General features: G+C 43.9%; 1 protein-coding gene across 1 annotated transcript in view; it reads left to right on the plus strand.

The window, feature by feature from the left end:
• Positions 1-18,882, plus strand: part of GALNTL5 (polypeptide N-acetylgalactosaminyltransferase like 5) — a 56,129-nt gene extending 37,247 nt beyond the window's left edge. Inside the window, exons 7-10 of the mRNA XM_006049610.4 lie at positions 1,501-1,750; positions 4,122-4,239; positions 15,440-15,589; positions 18,597-18,882. Coding sequence (XP_006049672.3) covers positions 1,501-1,750; positions 4,122-4,239; positions 15,440-15,589; positions 18,597-18,752 — 674 coding nt within the window. The 3' untranslated portion in view covers positions 18,753-18,882. The remainder of the gene's footprint in view (positions 1-1,500; positions 1,751-4,121; positions 4,240-15,439; positions 15,590-18,596) is intronic.
• Positions 18,883-19,176: the final 294 nt, after the last annotated feature.

The raw sequence follows: 19,176 nt of genomic DNA on the forward strand, positions 1-19,176 counted from the left end.
TTGGACTGTGAAGAAAGCTGAGCGCCGAAGAATTGATGCTTTTGAACTGTGGTGTTGGAGAAGACTCTTGAGAGTCTCCTGGACTGCAAGGAGATCCAACCAGTCCATTCTAAAGGAGATTAGCCCTGGGTGTTCTTTGGAAGGAATGATGCTAAAGCTGAAACTCCATTACTTTGGCCACCTCATGCGAAGAGCTGACTCATTGGAAAAGACTCTGATGCTGGGAGGGATTGGGGGCAGGAGGAGAAGGGGACGACAGAGGATCAGATGGCTGGATGGCATCACTGACTCGATGGATGTGAGTCTGAGTGAACTCCGGGAGTTGGTAATGGACAGGGAGGCCTGGTGTGCTGCGATTCATGGGGTCACAAAGAGTCGTACATGACTGAGCGACTGAACTGAACAGAACTGAACTGAAGAGAACTCAGCTACCTTCAGTCACGTTGTCAGAATTAGGATTTTTGGATAAAGCTGCTTTCTAAAGCCTGGTGAGAGGAACTTGATATGAATTATTTCCTGTGTTGGGGGGCTCAGCGCATCCTCAGACATCCGTACGGCAAAACTAGAAACATCCTGGGGGGAAGAGAAATGAACTGATGTTGGCTTCTCACCAGGGAATCAAAAGGGCAGAAGAAGGGCTGCGGAATCAAGGACATCTGCATCTGTGTTAGTCTCTCTGCTGATGGCAGGGTTTGCACAGGCAATGTGTTTGGATGAGAGAGCAAACAGATCAGGGGTTCCAAACCCCTGGGCCACGGACAGGTAGAGGTCCATAGCCTGTTAGGAGCAGGGCTGCATGGCAGGAGGTGGGCAAGTGAATGAAGCTTCCTCTGCATTGCAACTGCACTCCATCGCTGGGCTCCTCCTGTCAGATCAGTGGCCGCATTAGATTCTCACAGAAGCACGAACTGTTAACTGTGCATGCGAGGCATCCAGGTTGTATGTTCCTTATGAAAATCGTCCTGAAACCATCCTCACCCCACCCTTGGTCTATAGGAACATTGTCTTCCCCAAATCCACAAAACTGATCCCTGGTTCCAAAAAAGGTTAGGGATTGCAGTTCTAACCCACAGTCACCAGCTCCTTCTGAATATCTATGGCACACACTGTCCTGCATATTTGATACAGTATCAAATATATGTTTCTTGCCTCCTCTCAGGGAAACTGAAAGCACCTTAATAGCCAAACCTCCCTGGTGGCTCAGACGGTAAAGTGTCTGCCTACAGTGCAGGAGACCCAGGTTCAGTCCCTGGGTTGGGAAGATCCCCTGGAGAGGGAAATGGCAACCCACTCCAGTATTCTTGCCTGGGAAATCCCATGGACAGAGGAACCTGGTGGGCTATAGTTCATGGGGTCGCAAAGAGTCAGACACGACTGAGCAACTTCACTTTCACTTTGATAGTAAGTGTTGGATAAATACTTGTTGCATTGAACCTTGACCTGTGTTGTCGGGTGTTTCCTGCACATGGGCTAACACTCGCCTGTTTTTTGCCTCCCCAGGGGACGTTCTAGTGTTTCTGGATAGCCACTGTGAGGTGAATAAAGTCTGGCTGGAACCCTTGCTGAATGCCATTGCCAAGGACCCCAAAACGGTCGTGTGTCCTCTGATAGACGTCATTGATTACATGACCCTGGAATACCAGCCCTCTCCTATAGTGAGGGGAGCTTTCAACTGGCGTCTGGAATTTAAATGGGATCACGTTCTCTCTTATGAGATAGAGGGACCAGAAGGACCCACTACACCTATCCGGTGAGGATTCTGCTGGTAATGGAAAAATAGCACAGAGGTACTGGGAGCAGGGGAAGCCTGCAGAGATTATTACTTTGATTTCTCAAGCTTAATGAAGAGAAATATTTCATTGTTTATCTTGTTTCTAAAAGTCTGTAATAATAGAATGTGGTAGGTTTTGTTTCTTTAATTGAAAGGAGGTGATGGAATTCCAGCTGAGCTATTTCAAATCCTAAAAGGTGATGCTGTGAAAGTGCTCACTCAATATGCCAGCAAATTTAGAAAACTCAGCAGTGGCCACAGGACTGGAAAAGGTCAGTTTTCATTCCAATCCCAAAGAAAGGCAATGCCAAAGAATGCTCAAACTACCGCACAATTGCACTCATCTCACACACTAGTAAAGTAATGCTCAAAATTCTCCAAGCCAGGCTTCATCAATATGTGAACCGTGAACTTGCAGATGTTCAAGCTGGTTTTAGAAAAGACAGAGGAACCAGAGATCAAATTGCCAACATCCGCTGGATCATGGAAAAAGCAAGAGAGTTCCAGAAAAACATCTATTTCTGCTTTATTGACTATGCCTAAGCCTTTGCCTGTGTGGATCACAATAAACGGTGGAAAATTCTGAAAGAGATGGGAATACCAGACCACCTGAGCTGCCTCTTGAGAAACGTATATGCAGGTCAGGAAGCAACAGTTAGAACTGGACATGGAACAACAGACTGGTTCCAAATAGGAAAAGGAGTACGTCAAGGCTGTATATTGTCATCCTGCTTATTTAACTTCTATGCAGAGTACATCATGAGAAACGCTGGGCTGGAAGAAGCACAAGCTGGAATCAAGATTGCTGGGAGAAATATCAATAACCTCAGATATGCAGATGACACCACCTTTATGGCAGAAAGTGAAGAAGAACTAAAGAGCCTCTTGATGAAAGTGAAAGAGGAGACTGAAAAAGTTGGCTTAAAGCTCAACATTCAGAAAATGAAGATCATGGCCTCTGGTCCCATCACTTCATGGCAAATAGATGGGGAAACAGTGGAAACAGTGGCTGATTTTATTTTTCTGGGCTCCAAAATCACTGTGGTTGGTATTGCAGCCATGAAATTAAAAGACGCTTACTCCTTGGAAGGAAAGTTATGACCAAGCTAGACAGCATATTAAAAACCAGAGACTTTACTTTGCCAACAGAGGTCCATCTAGTCAAGGCTATGGTTTTTCCAGTGGTCATGTATGGATGTGAGAGTTAGACTATAAAGAAAGATGAGCGCCAAAGAATTGATGCTTTTGAACTGTGGTGTTGGAGAAGACTCTTGAGAGTCCCTTGGACTGCAAGGAGATCCAACCAGTCCATCCTAAAGGGGATCAGTCCTGGGTGTTCATTGGAGGGACTGATGTTGAAGCTGAAACTCCAATACTTTGGCCACCTGATTTGGAGAGCTGACTCATTGGAAAACACCCTGATGCTGGGAAAGATTGAGGGCAGGAGGAGAAGGGGACGACAGAGGATGAGATGGTTGGATGGCATCATAGACTCGATGGACATGGGTTTGGGTGGACTCCGGGAGTTGGTGATGGACAGGGAGGCCTGGCATGCTGTGGTTCATGAAGTCACACAGAGTTGGACATGACAGCGACTGAACTGAACTGAACTGAGCATCTCATCCCAGTGCAGAATACCGCATGGTTTGCATCCCTTGGATTTCAGCTGTCCAATTTTAAAATGTAGACATGATTCTCAGGAATGAGTTGCCTGTTGATCAACGATCAGAATACTAGCACTGTGGCTAGCCCAGAAAAAGTCAATGTCTGCCAAATTCATATATAAAATATTTATCCAAGGGCTTCTGTCTATAATTTTATAGGTTGAGAAGAAGGTCATTTTCCTTGGATATTAGTCTTGGAAAATATATTTCTAAATGTGAGAATGACCTCATTGTTAGGGCTTCTAGCTGCATTTATGAGGCTGTTTCTCAAGGGACTTTCTCCAGATCACTTCCCACATTTTCTAATAACTTTGATTGCAGGCTCACTTCTCCTTTAATGTTACCCTCTTTGTTTCACAAACTATGTAAGTCAATTTTCTAACACCATAGCCTGGCAAGTCCTTCATCTTTGCCTCTATTTTAATTTAGCTAGAGTTGTGTGATCTTCTATGAGTTATGTAACCTCTCTGAACCTTATATCTGTCTCTGTAAGTCTGGGGAATAATGTCATGTGCTGTCATGAGAATGAAATGAGTACATACTTCAATGTATCGGAAGATAATTTTGAAGCTAGCATGGGTGTTTTCTAGTTTTTAACTGTTATCACTATATTCAGTATAACTTTGGCCAGAATCCATAATGCCTGCACATAGGGAATTAATCTCATATCTGTGTGTCCTTTGTAGGTCACCTGCAATGGCTGGAGGAATTTTTGCTATAAGTAGGCATTATTTTAATGAAATTGGACAGTACGACAAGGGCATGAATCTGTGGGGAGGAGAAAACTTGGAACTTTCACTAAGGGTAATTCCAACCTTATGTTTCAATAGTTACCTTTATACATAGAAAGTAAAATCTAACTTTAAGTCACATAATATACTGTGGCAGCTATGCCTTTTCCCTACATGAGCATCAGGTGCTATTCGGGTGCCACATCAAGTCATTGATTTATGGGATTCCTTACAGAAATGGGCTTCCCTAGTGGCTCAGCTGGTAAAGAATCCGCCTGCAATGCAGGAGACCTGGGTTCGATCCCTGAGCTGGGAAGATCCCCTGGAGAAGGGAACAGCTACCCACTCCAGTATTCTGGCCTGTAGAATCCCATGGATTGTATAGTCCATGGGGAAGAAAACAGTCAGACACGACTGAGAGAATTTCACTTTCAGAAATGGAAAGCCTTTCATAAAATATCAGGTTTTCTTATCTATGTTTTTACTAACATCAGACATGTTAAATTAATATGATATTTTTCATCTGTTTGTGGAATCTCTTGGTAGTTGTAGCATGGTAGAAAAAAAACACAGGGTTAGGAGGGAGAGGACTTGGGTGTCACTAAATATGTGGGCTGAGTCAGGCTTCTGTTTCTCTATCTGTAAAATAAGAGGACTTGGTAGAAGATGTCTAAGTTGTCTTCTGACTCTTAAATCTTGAGATACCTGCTACATCATGGATGAAACTTGAAGACATTTTGCTAAGTGGAAGAAGCCAGATGCACATGGGGTGAGTGAGTGAAAGTCGCTCAGTCGTGTCCGACTCTTTGTGATCCCAGGGGCTATACGGTCCATGGAATTCTCCAGGTCCATGGAGTGGGTAATCTTTCCCTCTTCCAGGGGATCTTCCCAATCCAGGGATCGAACCCAGGTCTCCCGCATTGCAGGTGGATTCTTTACCAGCTGAGTTCTCAGGGAAGCCCCAGATGCAAATGACCATGTATTTATGAGTCCATTCATATGAAATGTCCAGACTAAGCACATCCACAGGACCAGAATGTGATTTAGCAGTTGCCAGGGGTGGGGGGAGGAGAGTGACTGCTGACGGGGACCAGGTTTCTATTTGGGGTGGTGAAATGTCCCGGAACTCGATGGTGGTGAGGATTGTGCAACCTTGTGAAAATACTGAAGATCACTGAGTTATATATTTTAGAAGGGTGAATTTCTGGTGGTGTACAAATTATACCAATAGACATAATAGATTTAACTTAAAAAAAAAATTCTATGATATGAGAACACTAGACATTAGGGTGAGTCCCAGCCCTATCCCTCACTTGCTGTAAGACGCTTGGCAGGTCATTCACTTTTCTAGTTCTAGGTTTTCTCATCTGGTAAATTGTTATTTAGTTGCTAAGTCACATCCAACTTTGCAATCCCATGGACTGTAGCCCACAAGGCTCCTCTGTCCATGGAATTTCCCAGGCAAGAATACTAGAATGGGTTACCATTTTCTTCTCCAGGGGATGTTCCCAACCCAGGAATTGAACCCCTGTCTCCTGCATCAGCAGACAGATTCTTTACCACTGAGCCACCAGGGAAGCCCACACCTGTTAAATAGGAATAAATAAAAATTCCATTCTCAGAACTGTATAACAATTGAATGTGGGAATTCCCTGGTGGTCCAGTGGTTAGGACTCTGTGCTTTCACTTCCAAAGGACTGGGTTCAATCCCTGGTCAGGGAACTAAGATCCTGCAAGGTGCATGGCATGACCAAAAAAAAAAAAAGATTTAATGAAATAATTGGGGTGGAGAATAAGGTACAAAGTAGATATGCTTGGAGAGTCTGAAGAAGATACTAAGGTATGACAATTCAAACGTTTATCATATGTTTATTATAGGTCATTTTTTGCATTTGACTGAATTCTAATAGATTTTTATAATGATCACTTTGAACTGTGCCTAAAAATGTGGGCTGTCAGCTCATCATCATTGCCCTTCACATTTTTTCCCTCACTTTTCTCTGCTTTGTGTCTTTTCTAACAGAGACAATCAGATGTAGAGAAAACTGCTTCCTTTATGAGAAAATTCCTATCCTCTCTGAGCTTTAGCTTCCTTAGTGTGTGTGTTAGTCGCTCAGTCATGTCCAATTCTTGTGACCCCCATGGACTGTAGCCCTCCAGGGTCCTCTGTTCATGGGATCCTCCAGGCAAGAATACTGGAGTGGGTTCCCATTTCCTTCTCCAGGGGATCTTCCCAACACAGGATCAAACCAAATCTCCTGCATCTTCTGCATTGCAGGCGAATTCTTTATCTGCCGAGCCATTGGGGGAAAGCCCTTAAGATAGTTCTAGGAGCTGATATGTAAGTGATGGCCATGTTGTTCTTACTTTAATTTTGTCAACCACCCTTTATATTCTCTGAGATCACTTGCAGAGATAATACTTTGAATTGTGTTTCTCTCAGCATGTACTTAGATGTTTATCAGATCTGCTTTTTGTGTTTTTCCAATTTTTTTTTCTGCTTTAGATTTTTATCTCCCTCTTCTTTTTTGGCTGGCTGCTTTCTATATTTTTTAAAATTAAAGCCCGGACATTTTTTCTAATGCTTCGGATACCTTATTTTGACTATAGGGATATTTAGAGCAATGTATTCTTCCTCTAAGCCCCTATTTAGCAGTATCTTGTAAGTTTATTTTCATTGCTTTTTTCCCTACTCATTTGTTCCACTCTCATCCAGGCATTATTTTTGTGACCCTCAATGCCTTGGTACTTTTTATTGCTTGGTTGATTATTACTCATTTTATTACCTTGGGCTCTGAGAATGAAGCATATGAAAAATCCCCCCTTTTCAGGACCTAGTAACTTAATAAGCACACCTTGTGTCTTGGAATTGAATCGATTTTGTGAATGATGCATCTTTGAAAACTGAGTATATTCCTTGCCTTGGCTTTACCTTCCCTCCAGACAGCAAATAACAGCTAACTTATTACCCAAGTTCACTCATGATTTTTGCTTCAATATTGTCAGCAACTTCATCCCTAATGGCGCTTTCATCTGTTCCAAGGATGCTTGGGTCTCACTTTTCATAAACAAACATGTAAATTAATAAATAGCTAGGCAGTCTCTTGACACTGGTGGCCCCCTCTGCCCAAGTAACCCGATTTTTCCTAAGGAAGGATTAGATACATCTGCATCCACTTCATTTCTCACTCACTGCAGTGAATCACTGTCCGGAGGCCCTCAGCATCTTCTCTCTGACGTCATTTCCGGGGCTGTCACCAGTTCCATATCAGTGTCCGAAGTGGACGGCTTTTGGTCTTCCGTGTGCTTGGGGTTACTGTAGTATTTGATGCAGTATGTGTGTGCTCAGTTGTGTCTGACCCTTTGCGACTCCATGGACTGTCGCCCACCAGCCTCCTTTTGTCCATGGAATTTTTCAGGCAAGTATACTGGAGCGCAGCCATGAAATTAAAAGACGCTTACTCCTTGTAAGGAAAGTTATGACCAACCTAGATAGCATATTCAAAAGCAGAGACATTACTTTGCCAACAAAGGTCCATCTAGTCAAGGCTATGGGTTTTCCTGTGGTCATGTATGGATGTGAGAGTTGGACTGTGAAGAAGGCTGAGCGCCGAAGAATTGATGCTTTTGAACTGTGGTGTTGGAGAAGACTCTTGAGAGTCCCTCGGACAGCAAGGAGATCCAACCAGTCCATTCTGAAGGAGATCAGCCCTGGGATTTCTTTGGAGGGAATGATGCTGAAGCTGTAACTCCAGTAATTTGGCCACTTCATGCTAAGAGTTGACTCATTGGAAAAGACTCTGATGCTGGGAGGGATTGGGGGCAGGAGGATAAGGGGACGACAGAGGATGAGATGACTGGATGGCATCACTGACTCAATGGACGTGAGTCTGAGTGAACTCCGGGAGTTGGTGATGGACAGGGAGGCTTGGCACACTGCTATTCATGGGGTCTCGAAGAGTCAGAGACGACTGAGCAACTGAACTGAACTGAACTGATACTGGAGTGGGTTACCATTTTCCTCCTCCAGGAGATCTTCCTGACCCAGCGGCTGAACCTGCATTTCTTGTGTCTCCTGTATCGGCGTGTGTGCTAAGTCAATTTCAGTCTTGTCCGACTCTTTGCGACCCCATGGACTATAGCCTGCCAGGCTCCTCTGTGCATGAGATTCTCCAGGCAAGAATACTGGAGTGGGTTGCCATGGCCTCCTTCAGGGGATCCTCCCAACCCAGAGATCGAACCTGCGTCTCTTATGTCTCCTTCATTGGCGGGCAGGCTCTTTACCACCAGCGCCATCTGGGAAGCCCCTGCAATGGCAGACAGATTACCTCTAGTGACCAGTCTTTTCCAGAAGTGTTCTTGGATTTTTAGAGCAAAATACAAGAAAAACGCATTGAGCTGTGTTCAATGCAAAATCCCCTTGCGTTGCTCCACTGTGCTCAATCTCCTTCCCAGGAATTTATTCTTCTGTGTATCTCTCAAACATGGCTGTTCCCAAGACTTTTCTTGACAACACTTGCTCCTCACCCCACGTGCTCTTCAGGGCTCAGGGCTGATATGGAGCCATTTTTGGCACCTGTGAGGCCGCACCTATTGTTAACCTAGTGCAATGTTTCCCTGTCTGCTAGGAAAGAACCTCTCCACTGAGCCAGCCAAATGCACTGAGCCAGCCACCTGCAGCCTACCACGCCAGCCTTCTCCACATCTCAGGCTTTCCCCTCATGACCCAGAAACAAAAGGGATCCAAAGGGGTCAAAAGGCGAGCCAGGGACACCAGGATCTGTAGCAGCATGTCTCTTCTCCTTGGCCAGCGTCTGTGCCATCCCCTGGTTGATCCTTTTCCTAATGAACATGCATCAGCTTTTGTGGCTGTAACTGACACCTGTGTGGTGCTAAAACCCACGTCCCATTTTAGCTTCGGACTAAACGAAAGAGAGTCATCTCAGTTTCGGACTCTCCTGAGAGTTCAAGTGAAGTTCAAGGTTCAACACACCCATCATCTAAGGAGTAGCTCTTGCATCAGGCCGTGCCACATACCCAGGCTGTGCTGGGTATTCAGAAAACGCAATCCCCTTTCATTCATTCACTCATTCAACAGTATTTACCGAGAAACAGTTATGTGCCAAGCACTGTGCTGGGTGCTAAAGTACAGCAGCCCTTAATGCAGAAGTGGTTTCAAACAGCATAAAGCTTCCGTTTTCTTTGGGATAGAGTGAGATGATTAGTTATTTAGTTGTATTTCTGATCACTGCGGTGAAGGAGAAATACAGAGTACTGTGAGGTCATATAGAAGGGGAATCTGGCCTTGTCTTGGGGGAGGGGTGTGTCTTCAGTGACTTCCCTGCAGAAGTGGCATGTAAGGTGAGATGTGAAGATACAAATGTATTTCGTTTTCCAGTTGTTATCATGTGTGACATGCACCGCTCTGAAATATTACAGATATTAGCTCACCTCATCCTGACAATAAATCTGGGAGGTAGGTACCCACATTGTCTCCTGTTTAATGGATAAACCGAGGCACAGAGAGGTAGTATAACTTGGCAAATTCACAGAACTCACAAGCAGTGTGCTCCAAACCTGTCCCTTCCTGGCTTGTATGATCTATTCAACTTCAGGTCTTAAGGCCCGCCCCCTCTGCCCCCCAGCTCCGGTTTACCCAGTTTCTAAGTCACTTCTCACTAATGAATGAATGTGAAGTCACTCAGTCGTGTCCGACTCTTTGCAACCCCATGGACTGTAGCCTACCAGGCGCCTCTGTCCATGGGATTTTCCAGGCAAGAGTACTGGAGTGGATTGCCATTTCCTTCTCCAGGGGATCTTCCCAACTCAGGGATTAAACCCAGGTCTCCCGCATTGCAGACAGACGCTTTACCATCTGAGCCAGAGAAGCCCAGGCTTCTCAGTAAGGCTGGCCATATACTGGATGCCTCCGATGCCCTGACCTTGCTTTAGTTGCCCCAAGCTCAGTGTTACCATTGCTTGTGGGAAGTGATGATTCGCTGGTGCCCTCAGAGCTACAGCTTCAATTCCAACCTCAGAGTAAGTCTCAGAATCAGGCTCCAGATCGGCACCTCTGGTTCCCTGAGAGAGCAGACAGCATGTGCCCTGCCCCAGCGCTCTATCCTGCTGAACCCCAAAGGGTCCGGACACTGCTTCAGGACCCAGGGCCCTGCTCTACACCTGGAGAACCACCCGCCTCACCTCCAGACTGGGCTCTCAGACCCGGACACCAGCTCAGATTCGGCCCACAGTTGCTGCAGCCCGGGGAGGTTGTAGTTTGAGAGCAAACCACAAGCGTTGGGTTTGTGCTAGAGAAGGGCTGAAGCAGGTTCTCCAGGATCTATACCATGATGATTAGGCAAGCTGCTCAGCACCCAGCCCCCACTCAGATCAGTTACTTTTCTTGGCCCATCTGCTCAGAAGTTCCACCCTGTAGGGGTTTCCCCAAGTCCCTCTCTGCTCGCTCCACCTGCTCCATAACCTTATCCAGATCACATTGGCATGACTAACGAATGCAAGTGATACCAATTCTTGCCCCTTCCCAGTTCCTTCTCCTGAGTCATAAGCTTCTGTGACCAGTTGCCTACACATTACCATCATAAGAATGCCCCATAGGTATGCTCACCAGCTAAGTGGGTGCTGAGAGAAAGGGATGTCAAGGACAGCCCAGTTACCAGCCAGCTAATGCTATGATGATGCTTGTTATAGACCAGCTCAAAACCAGGCAATTCAGAACAAGAAGTATCTACTTTCTTCTTTGAGATGTCTGTGGGTCGGCCAGCATGGCTCTGCCTGGGCATTTACACTGGCGGGGCTGGTCTCTGAGTCTGCTCAGCTTTGCTGGTCATCCTACTAGCAACTCTGGGCATGTTCTTATGTTGACAGTAGGAAGGCAAAAGTCAAGGGAAACCACACAGCCTGTCTAAAGTCTCCAGAGGCACTGTGTCTGCTCTCGTTCCACGGGCCAAAGCATGTCAAATGGACAAGCCCAAAGTCAGTGTGTGAGAGCAATATACTCTGCCCCTTGGCGAGGGGTGGAGAGTGAGACAATGTTTGCAGAACAGTATTTTCATCAATCACACCAAGTTTCTGGAATGAGCACAGCTAAGGGGATAAGAGGTCCCATGTACTTCCTTAGTGTATCAGTTAGTTTTTTGCTGTGTAACAAACTGTCCCAAAAATACAGTGGCTTGAAACAATAAACAATTGTTACTCCTCAAAATTTGTTGTGTTGCTAAAGTGGTTCTTTTGGTCACAGCCAGGAGGGTTGATTTTACTGGTGCTGCTTACACATCTGTGTTCATTAGAGGGTCAGCTGGTGCTGGCTAGCGTGGGATGGCCTCATTTACATGTCTGGACACTGGCCAGTGTCCAGTGTTGGGGCAGCGGAGATGACCAGACTGTTTGTCTCTCATGGTTAGGCAGGCTAGAGAGGTTCATTCACTGTGAAGTGGTCACCAGGTTCCCAAGAGCAGCAGATCCCAAAGTGCTGCACACACTTTTCAAGCATCACCTTTGTTAATGTCCTGTTGGCCAAAGCAAGTCACAAGGCCAAGGCCAGTTTCAAGAGATGGAGTAATAAACCTCATTTCTTGATGATTGGAGTAGAGAGTTACATGGCAGTTAGATGGGCAGGTAGGAATGAAAAGCATATGTGGCCATGCTTACAATCTACCACACTTCACTACAGCAGAGACACTCTCATTTTACAAAACACAAACCCTAAGCACTTCACAAGTGTCAGATTATCTGATGTTCATAACAATCCCATGAGGCAGGTACTTTTTTTTTTAATTTACTTATTTGGCTGTGTTGGATCTTAGTTGCTGCATGCAGGGCCTTTGTTGCTTTCCATGGGATCTCTCTTTTCAGTGCATGATCTTTCTGGGTGCCTAGACTCTCTAGTTTTGTCACGTGGGCTCTCTAGTCATGGCAGGCGGGCTCTGAAGTGCGCAGGCTCAGTAGTAAGACCGGTACTATTGTTATTCTTGTTTTACAGATGAGGAAACTGAGACACAAATGGATTGAGTAACTTCAGTAACTTTCCCCAGGTCACATGGCTCATGGGGGATTTGAACCACATGGAGTGGCCTCAGAGTTTGGACTCTGAAGTATTAAACTATACTAACTCTATTTTTATGGACTTTTTTATTGTTAATCTATCTGTTTGGCTGCACTGGGTCTTAATTGCAGCACGTGGGATCTTTAGTTGTGGCTTGTGAACTCTGAGTTGTGGCATGTGGGGTCTAGTTCCTGGACCAGGGATTGAACTCGGACGCCCTGCTTTGGGAGCGTGGAGTCTTAGCCACTGGACCACCAGAGAAGTCCCACTATACTAACTCTTGATGGGATATTCTCCCTCCTCACCATCCTCTTCCTCCTCCAATAATAATGGTAATACTGGAAGCTGGACAGACTACTTCTAGCAGTATATCCAAGAAAGAAAGCTGACCATCTCCTACATGGACAGTGAGCAGAACAACAGGCATTTCCAGATGGATCGTGTCCCTTTGACAATGAATCAAGAGGAAAAGAGCAACTGCATGGGTCCTATGAAAATGGGGCTAAATTGCGATTGCATCCTCAATTTGATTTTTTGAGGAAGTCTTTTAATATATGTTTTACTTTCACTCCTCCTTGATCACTTTGGTTACTTGGCTTTTGTTTTCTATTCTATGCTCATAGCCAGATTTCTTTTTTGGTAAGAAACATTTCACACATATAAGACTGTACCAACAATAATAAATACTTCTGTATCCATCCTAATTATTAAATGGATATTACTAATTTTCCAAATTTCCTTAAGATCTCTTGAAAAAGAGATTAAAACATTGCAGGTGACTGGTGTCAGTTAGCTTTTGCTACATAACAGCACCCCCGAGCAGTAGCTTAAATGATCAACTATTTAGTTCTCAACTGCAGGTGAAAAGAGATTCAGAGAGGATATGTCTGATCAACAGCATGTAGCAAAGATGATAAAAGAACCTAAATCTTTGGACTTCTGGTCTAAGGGATTTTCTACTGTGTCATTCATTTTATTCTATTATTTTTAAAAAATTTTATTTATTTGGTTGCATTGAGTCTCAGTTGTGGCATGTAGGATCCTCTCTGTGATGAGCAGACTCAGTAGTTTTGGTGTGGGTGTGTGGGCTTAATTGCCCCACGGCATGTGGGATCTTAATTCCCTGACCAGGGATTGAACAGGTGTCCCTCCCCGCCACTGCAAGCTGGATTCTCAACCACTGGCCCATCAGGGAAATCGCTTTGTGATTCACTTAAGAGTCTCATGCTCTACCAACTGAGTGAGCCAGGTGAAGACACTGGGGCGTGCATTCTGGAGAAGGCAGTCAATGTGCATTTTTGTAGACATTTTATGGGGATCAGTTCAGTTCAGTCGCTCAGTCACGTCCAACTCTTTGCGACCCCATGAACCACAGCACACCAGGCCTCCCTGTCCATCACCAACTCCCAGAGTTCACCCAAACCCATGTCCGTTGAGTCGGTGATGCAATCCAACCATTTCATCCTCTGTCATCCCCTTCTCCTCCTGCCTTCAATCTTTCCCAGCACCAGGGTCTTTTCCAATGAGTTAACTCTTCGCATGAGGTGGCCAAAGTATTGGAGTTTCAGAAACTTCAACATCAGTCCTTCCAATGAACACCCAAGAGTGATCTCCTTTAGGATGGACTGGTTGGACATTTCTGGGTATTTCTAAAGAACCCTAGAAGTTTGTTGTACCAGTCATTAGGTCTCATGTCAGAAGTTCTGCTTTTTCCTTTTCTTTAACATGATCCTTTCTGACTATCTGATATTTTCACCAAAATACTTCTGAGTATTGTTTTCAGTGAGTCTTATTTTAAATGATTAGGTGGATTTCCTAAGAAAACGTCTCTAAAACTTGGATGGATGACCTTGACTAATTAGAACAGTGGTTCTCACACGTTGGAATGCATAGAATCACCCTAACAACTGACTGAAGCACAGAAATACTGGCCCCCAGACCCAGCATTTCTGGGTCAGTAGGTCTGGGTAGGCCCAGGGATTTACATTTGTGAGTTCCCTACTGATGCTGATGCTGGTGATCTCGGAACCATGTAAGAGTCACTGAATTAAACGGAAGAGTTGTGCAAGTATACTCTATGTGAGGTTTATATTACAAGCACATTCTTTGTGGTATTATCTATAATAATAAAAAAATTTTAAACTACCAACATTCTAATATTCTTGTATTATTCCAAATAATACAAGACTTTAAAAATAACTTTGCAAAACATTACATTAAAAAAGCAAGTTTTCTTACTGTTGTGTATCTATGTATATACACATACACACTTGGATTATTAGGCAGTTTCCCTGGTGGCTCAGTGGTAAAGAATTCCCCTTACCAATGCAGAAGACGTGAGTTCAATCCCTGGGTCGGGAAGATCCCCTAGAGAAGGAAATGGCAACCCACTCCAGTATTCTTGCCTCGTAAGTCCCATGAACAGAGGAGCCTGGTGGACTACAGTTCATGGAGTGTCAAATGAGTTGGACACAACTTAGCAACTAAACAACAACAATTTAAATTAGTATTGACTGATAAAGTCTTTAAAAAGTGACTTTTTACCTATTTGTTTTCTACACTTGTTTTTCCTATGGTCATATTTTTTTGTGTAGTAAAAAAAATGTTATTAAAAATAAGCATTATAAAGTGCTTTAAGTACAAAAAAAGAGGAATAACCGAAGTCACCCATGATCAATGTTTCTTTTGTTACCTACTAACAGCCAACCCAATCCATTATTCTTGCCTGGAGAATCCCATGGACAGAGGAGCCTGGTAGGCTGCAGTCCATGGGGTTGCAAAGAGTTGGACACGACTGAGCGACTGAACCTAACAGCCAGCAGTACTTAATAGTCTCAGAAAATGTTACTTTCCGCATATTGTTTGAGAATATCCTAAGACAAAGTATCTTGTCAGTCTGCGTATGATCAGCATCAGAGCTGGTCATGTACAAGCAAGGCAGGGCCACTTAGTATTCAGAGCCATGACTCGGGGCCAGATTTGAGTTTGAAATTTGTGCTCTGCCACTATATTACTGGGCAAACCTCTTGACTAATGTATGTATTAGTTTCTTCATTTGTAAAACGGGGATGATCACAGTATAAGGTTGCTGTGAGGATTAAATGAAATAAGACAATGATGGCTGTTGTTGTTTCTACTTTAATTCAGCAGTTGCCTGTTAGCAAACAGACACTAATCATTAATGTGTTTTCTGTATTCCTTATGTCTATAGATCTGGATGTGTGGAGGCCAGCTCTATGTAATCCCCTGCTCTCGAGTTGGACACATCAATAGGCAACACATGACAAACCACTCTGAAATTATGAAAGTCGTGGAATATAACAATCTCAGACTGGTACACATTTGGCTAGATGAATACAAGGTGAAAGATACATCCCTGGTTTGGGAAGATGAGTCAGAGAACACAGAGGGACTAGCTCTGAAGAAGCCTTCTACTGCCTTCCAGATACCAAATTTTGTGCTTTTCCTTAAATTAGGGTCCAGGTGGTGCTAGTGGTAAAGAACCCTCCTGCCAATGCAGGTAGACATAAGAGACATGGGTTCCATCCCCAGGTTGGGAAGATCCTCTGGAGGAGGGCATGGCCATCCACTCCAGTATTCTTGCCTGGAGAATCCCACGGACAGAGGAGCCTGGGGGGCAACAGTCCATAGGATTGCAAAGAGTCAGACACAACCGAAGCAACTCAGCACAGATGTGCCCTTTCAGTTCCTCACACGCTCATTTTCAGACCCTATTCTTGATTAGTTCCTTCTAACCCACTACACTTGCACCTTACTCATTGTTTTAATCTCTAGGGAAACTCAGGTTTCTCAGAAGTAAATCGACCAACACCTGAAGTCATTTTTTTCTTCCCCAGATCTATTTTCCACTCCCAAGATTGCCCCTCTGCAGCATACGCCTCTCTGTCCCCATTCCCATGCATACATTTTTAGATTCTCTTCCTCGACTCGCTACCAAGTCCCAAGCGATGAGGCTGAAGCACCACACACGAGGGTCTTTGCTACCTCTTTTCCTTCCTGGTCAAAGGTTTTTACGTTAAAGCCAGGCCCCTTCATGCGTGCTTCTCCCCATGCTTTCAGCCTCTTGCCAGGACCTTTAGAATGTGCAAATAGAGAGCATATAGATGCAGCTTCGTTTTAATTTGAAAGTTCAAACTGATGTGGACAGTAGCCACAAGACCTCATTGCAGATACATGGGTAGAAATATGGAAAACTCTCTCTGTGATAGTATATGTCCTGGCCTTGAACTAATATTTCTTTATTATTTTAAATTATAAAAGTAATACTACTTCACATTCTTTAGTAAGCAGGGAAATATGAATTAAAACCTCAATGAGATATTTTTTACATAGCCACCCGGAGGGGCGAAACGCTTTTGAAGCCTGACAGGATCACGTGTGGGCAAGCATAGGCAGTCTCAGACACCGTGGGTGGGAGTGTTAATTGTTACAAACTTCTTTTGGGCAACAGTTTGGCACTATTGAGTAAAACAATAAAAGACAAAGAATATCCCATGATCTAGCAAGTCCATCCTATGTAGACACTACAGAATGGGTGCTTTCGTGCACCAGAACAGATGAACAGGAATGTTTATAAACAGCATTGATAGTGTTAGCCAGAACTGAATACAACCCAAATGCTTATTGGGACGGGACTGGAATAGGGTAAATATGATGTTTAAGCAATCTACTTCTAGGTAGCAATGAAAATTAACCAACTTTAGATACATACACAGCAGTATAGGTAAATCTTCAAGATGGCGAACAAAAGAAGCCAAACACAAGAGCATACATACTGTATTTTTCCATTTCTATAAAGTTAAAAACATAATGTCAAACCATATCATTTGAAAGAAAAGCAAAGAAATGAACACATAATCAGGATAGCACTTCAAACTTATGAGGAAGCATTATGATCATGAAGGAAAAGGCAAGTGGCTTCTGAGGTACTGGTTTTGTTCTATTTCTTGACCTAGCCAAGTTTATTCAGGTTGATTTTTTTGATAATTCATTAAGGTGCACATTTATATTTTATGTGCTTCTTTTGTATGCTTATTGTATTTCCTGATATTTAAAAATTATTTTTAAAAAGGCGAAGCATCTGCATTTTTAAAAGTCTTACAGTATTGAAAAGTATGAAGTGAAAAGCTTCTGAAGCCCATAGTTCTACCCCTCAGAAGTCGTCACTAACTTACTCTCTAGTTTCTGTTACGTGCACGTACACAGGAGTGTATATCCTTTTCTTTTACATAACTAGATTTGAGCATCAGTATTTTGTTTTAGAATTTCCCATTTATTTATATAATTTAAAAACATACTTTCAAAGTCTTAAAATCAGAACATATAAACATGTCATTCTTTTAAACATCTCCTTTGAATAGATTTCCTAAAATTGATCCCATTAATAAATAGCCCCCATAGATAACATTCTGGTCATCTCAGCTTTTTGTTATTCCTTAACTCTGCTGAGGAGAAGGCAATGGCACCCCACTCCAGTACTCTTGCCTGGAAAATCCTATGGACGGAGGAGCCTGGTAGGCTGCAGTCCATGGGGTCGCTAAGAGTCGGACACGACTGAGCGACTTCACTTTCACTTTTCACTTTCCTGCATTGGAGAAGGAAATGGCAACCCACTCCAGTGTTCTTGCCTGGAGAATCCCAGGGACAGGGGAGCCTTGTGGGCTGCCATCTATGGGGTTGCACAGAGTTGGACATGACTGAAGCGACTTAGCAGCAGCAGCAACCCTGCTGAAATGAACATCCTTTTCCCATGTCTTTTTGCACATTTGTAGAGATATATCTTGAATAAATCTGAAAACACGGACTCATGGGCCATGAATTAGTGCCTGCTTAAATCTTGATGAATGTCCAAACTGTCCTTTGGTGTCTACATTGTCACCTACACTGTGGCAGAAGGAGAGACTGAAGCCAGGATGCCCTCCTCCAGAGTCAGGGTTCCCTTAGCCACTGCACCACCCTCTGTTTCTGAACCATGGAAGTGTTGATGCGGACTGGGGAGTGAGGGGTTTGGGGAGATCAGGAGAAAGGGGGAACACTACCACAGGTAGCTATGATCCTGGGCTCTTGAGAAGCAGGACCTAGACTTCCTCGTCCCTCTACGCTGCTTTCATCACAGTGGTCACAGCACATCCTGTGACCAGCTGGGCTGAGGGAGTCCCAGGTCTCATGTGTGTGTCTGCCCTCCCCACACAAAGGAAAAGGTTTATTGTTGATTGTTTTGTTTTAGTTCAAATGATGAAAATATATACTGCTCTGTTAGATGATGAAATTAGACACTGCTCTGTTACATATCATGACTTGATGAACAAAGATTTGTTTGGTTTCATGAAATGACTCTTTCTATTTAGGGACAGTTTTTTCTACGAAGACCCGCCCTGAAGTCTGCTGCCTATGGAAACATTAGTGAGCGTGTTGAGTTAAGGAAACGATTGGGTTGCAAGTCGTTTCAGTGGTATTTGGATACTATCTTCCCAGAATTGGAGGCATCTGAGACAATCTCATGAAAGGAACACCAGTCGTTTTCATTAATAAAGGGTTAAAAAGTCCCCTAGTCCTTCAACATAGAGAAGGGACAAGTTTGGACCATTATGAAATTATGTGAAATAAGATAATAAATACAACCAGAATGGTTGACACCAGAATTGCCTTTTTTCCTTCCTTTAATGATGGCTCTGGGTACTTTGTTTCTCTTCTGCCCCTAAATTTATGGGGCGGCAAGACCTTGAACATTGGAAATGCATGTTGTCAGAGTGTAGGCTATCAAAATTGATTGAGATACAGTGTATCATTTCTAGTTATTTGCCAAGCCCCAGTAAAGAAGCCGCCTGCCAATGCAGGGGACTCAAGAGACGCAGGTTCAGTCCCTGGGTAGGGAAGATCATAGGAAATGGCAACCCACTCCATTACTCTTGCCTGGAAAATTCCATG

Source organism: Bubalus bubalis, chromosome 8, assembly GCF_019923935.1.
Source record: "Bubalus bubalis isolate 160015118507 breed Murrah chromosome 8, NDDB_SH_1, whole genome shotgun sequence".
Taxonomy (NCBI): Eukaryota; Metazoa; Chordata; class Mammalia; order Artiodactyla; family Bovidae; genus Bubalus; species Bubalus bubalis.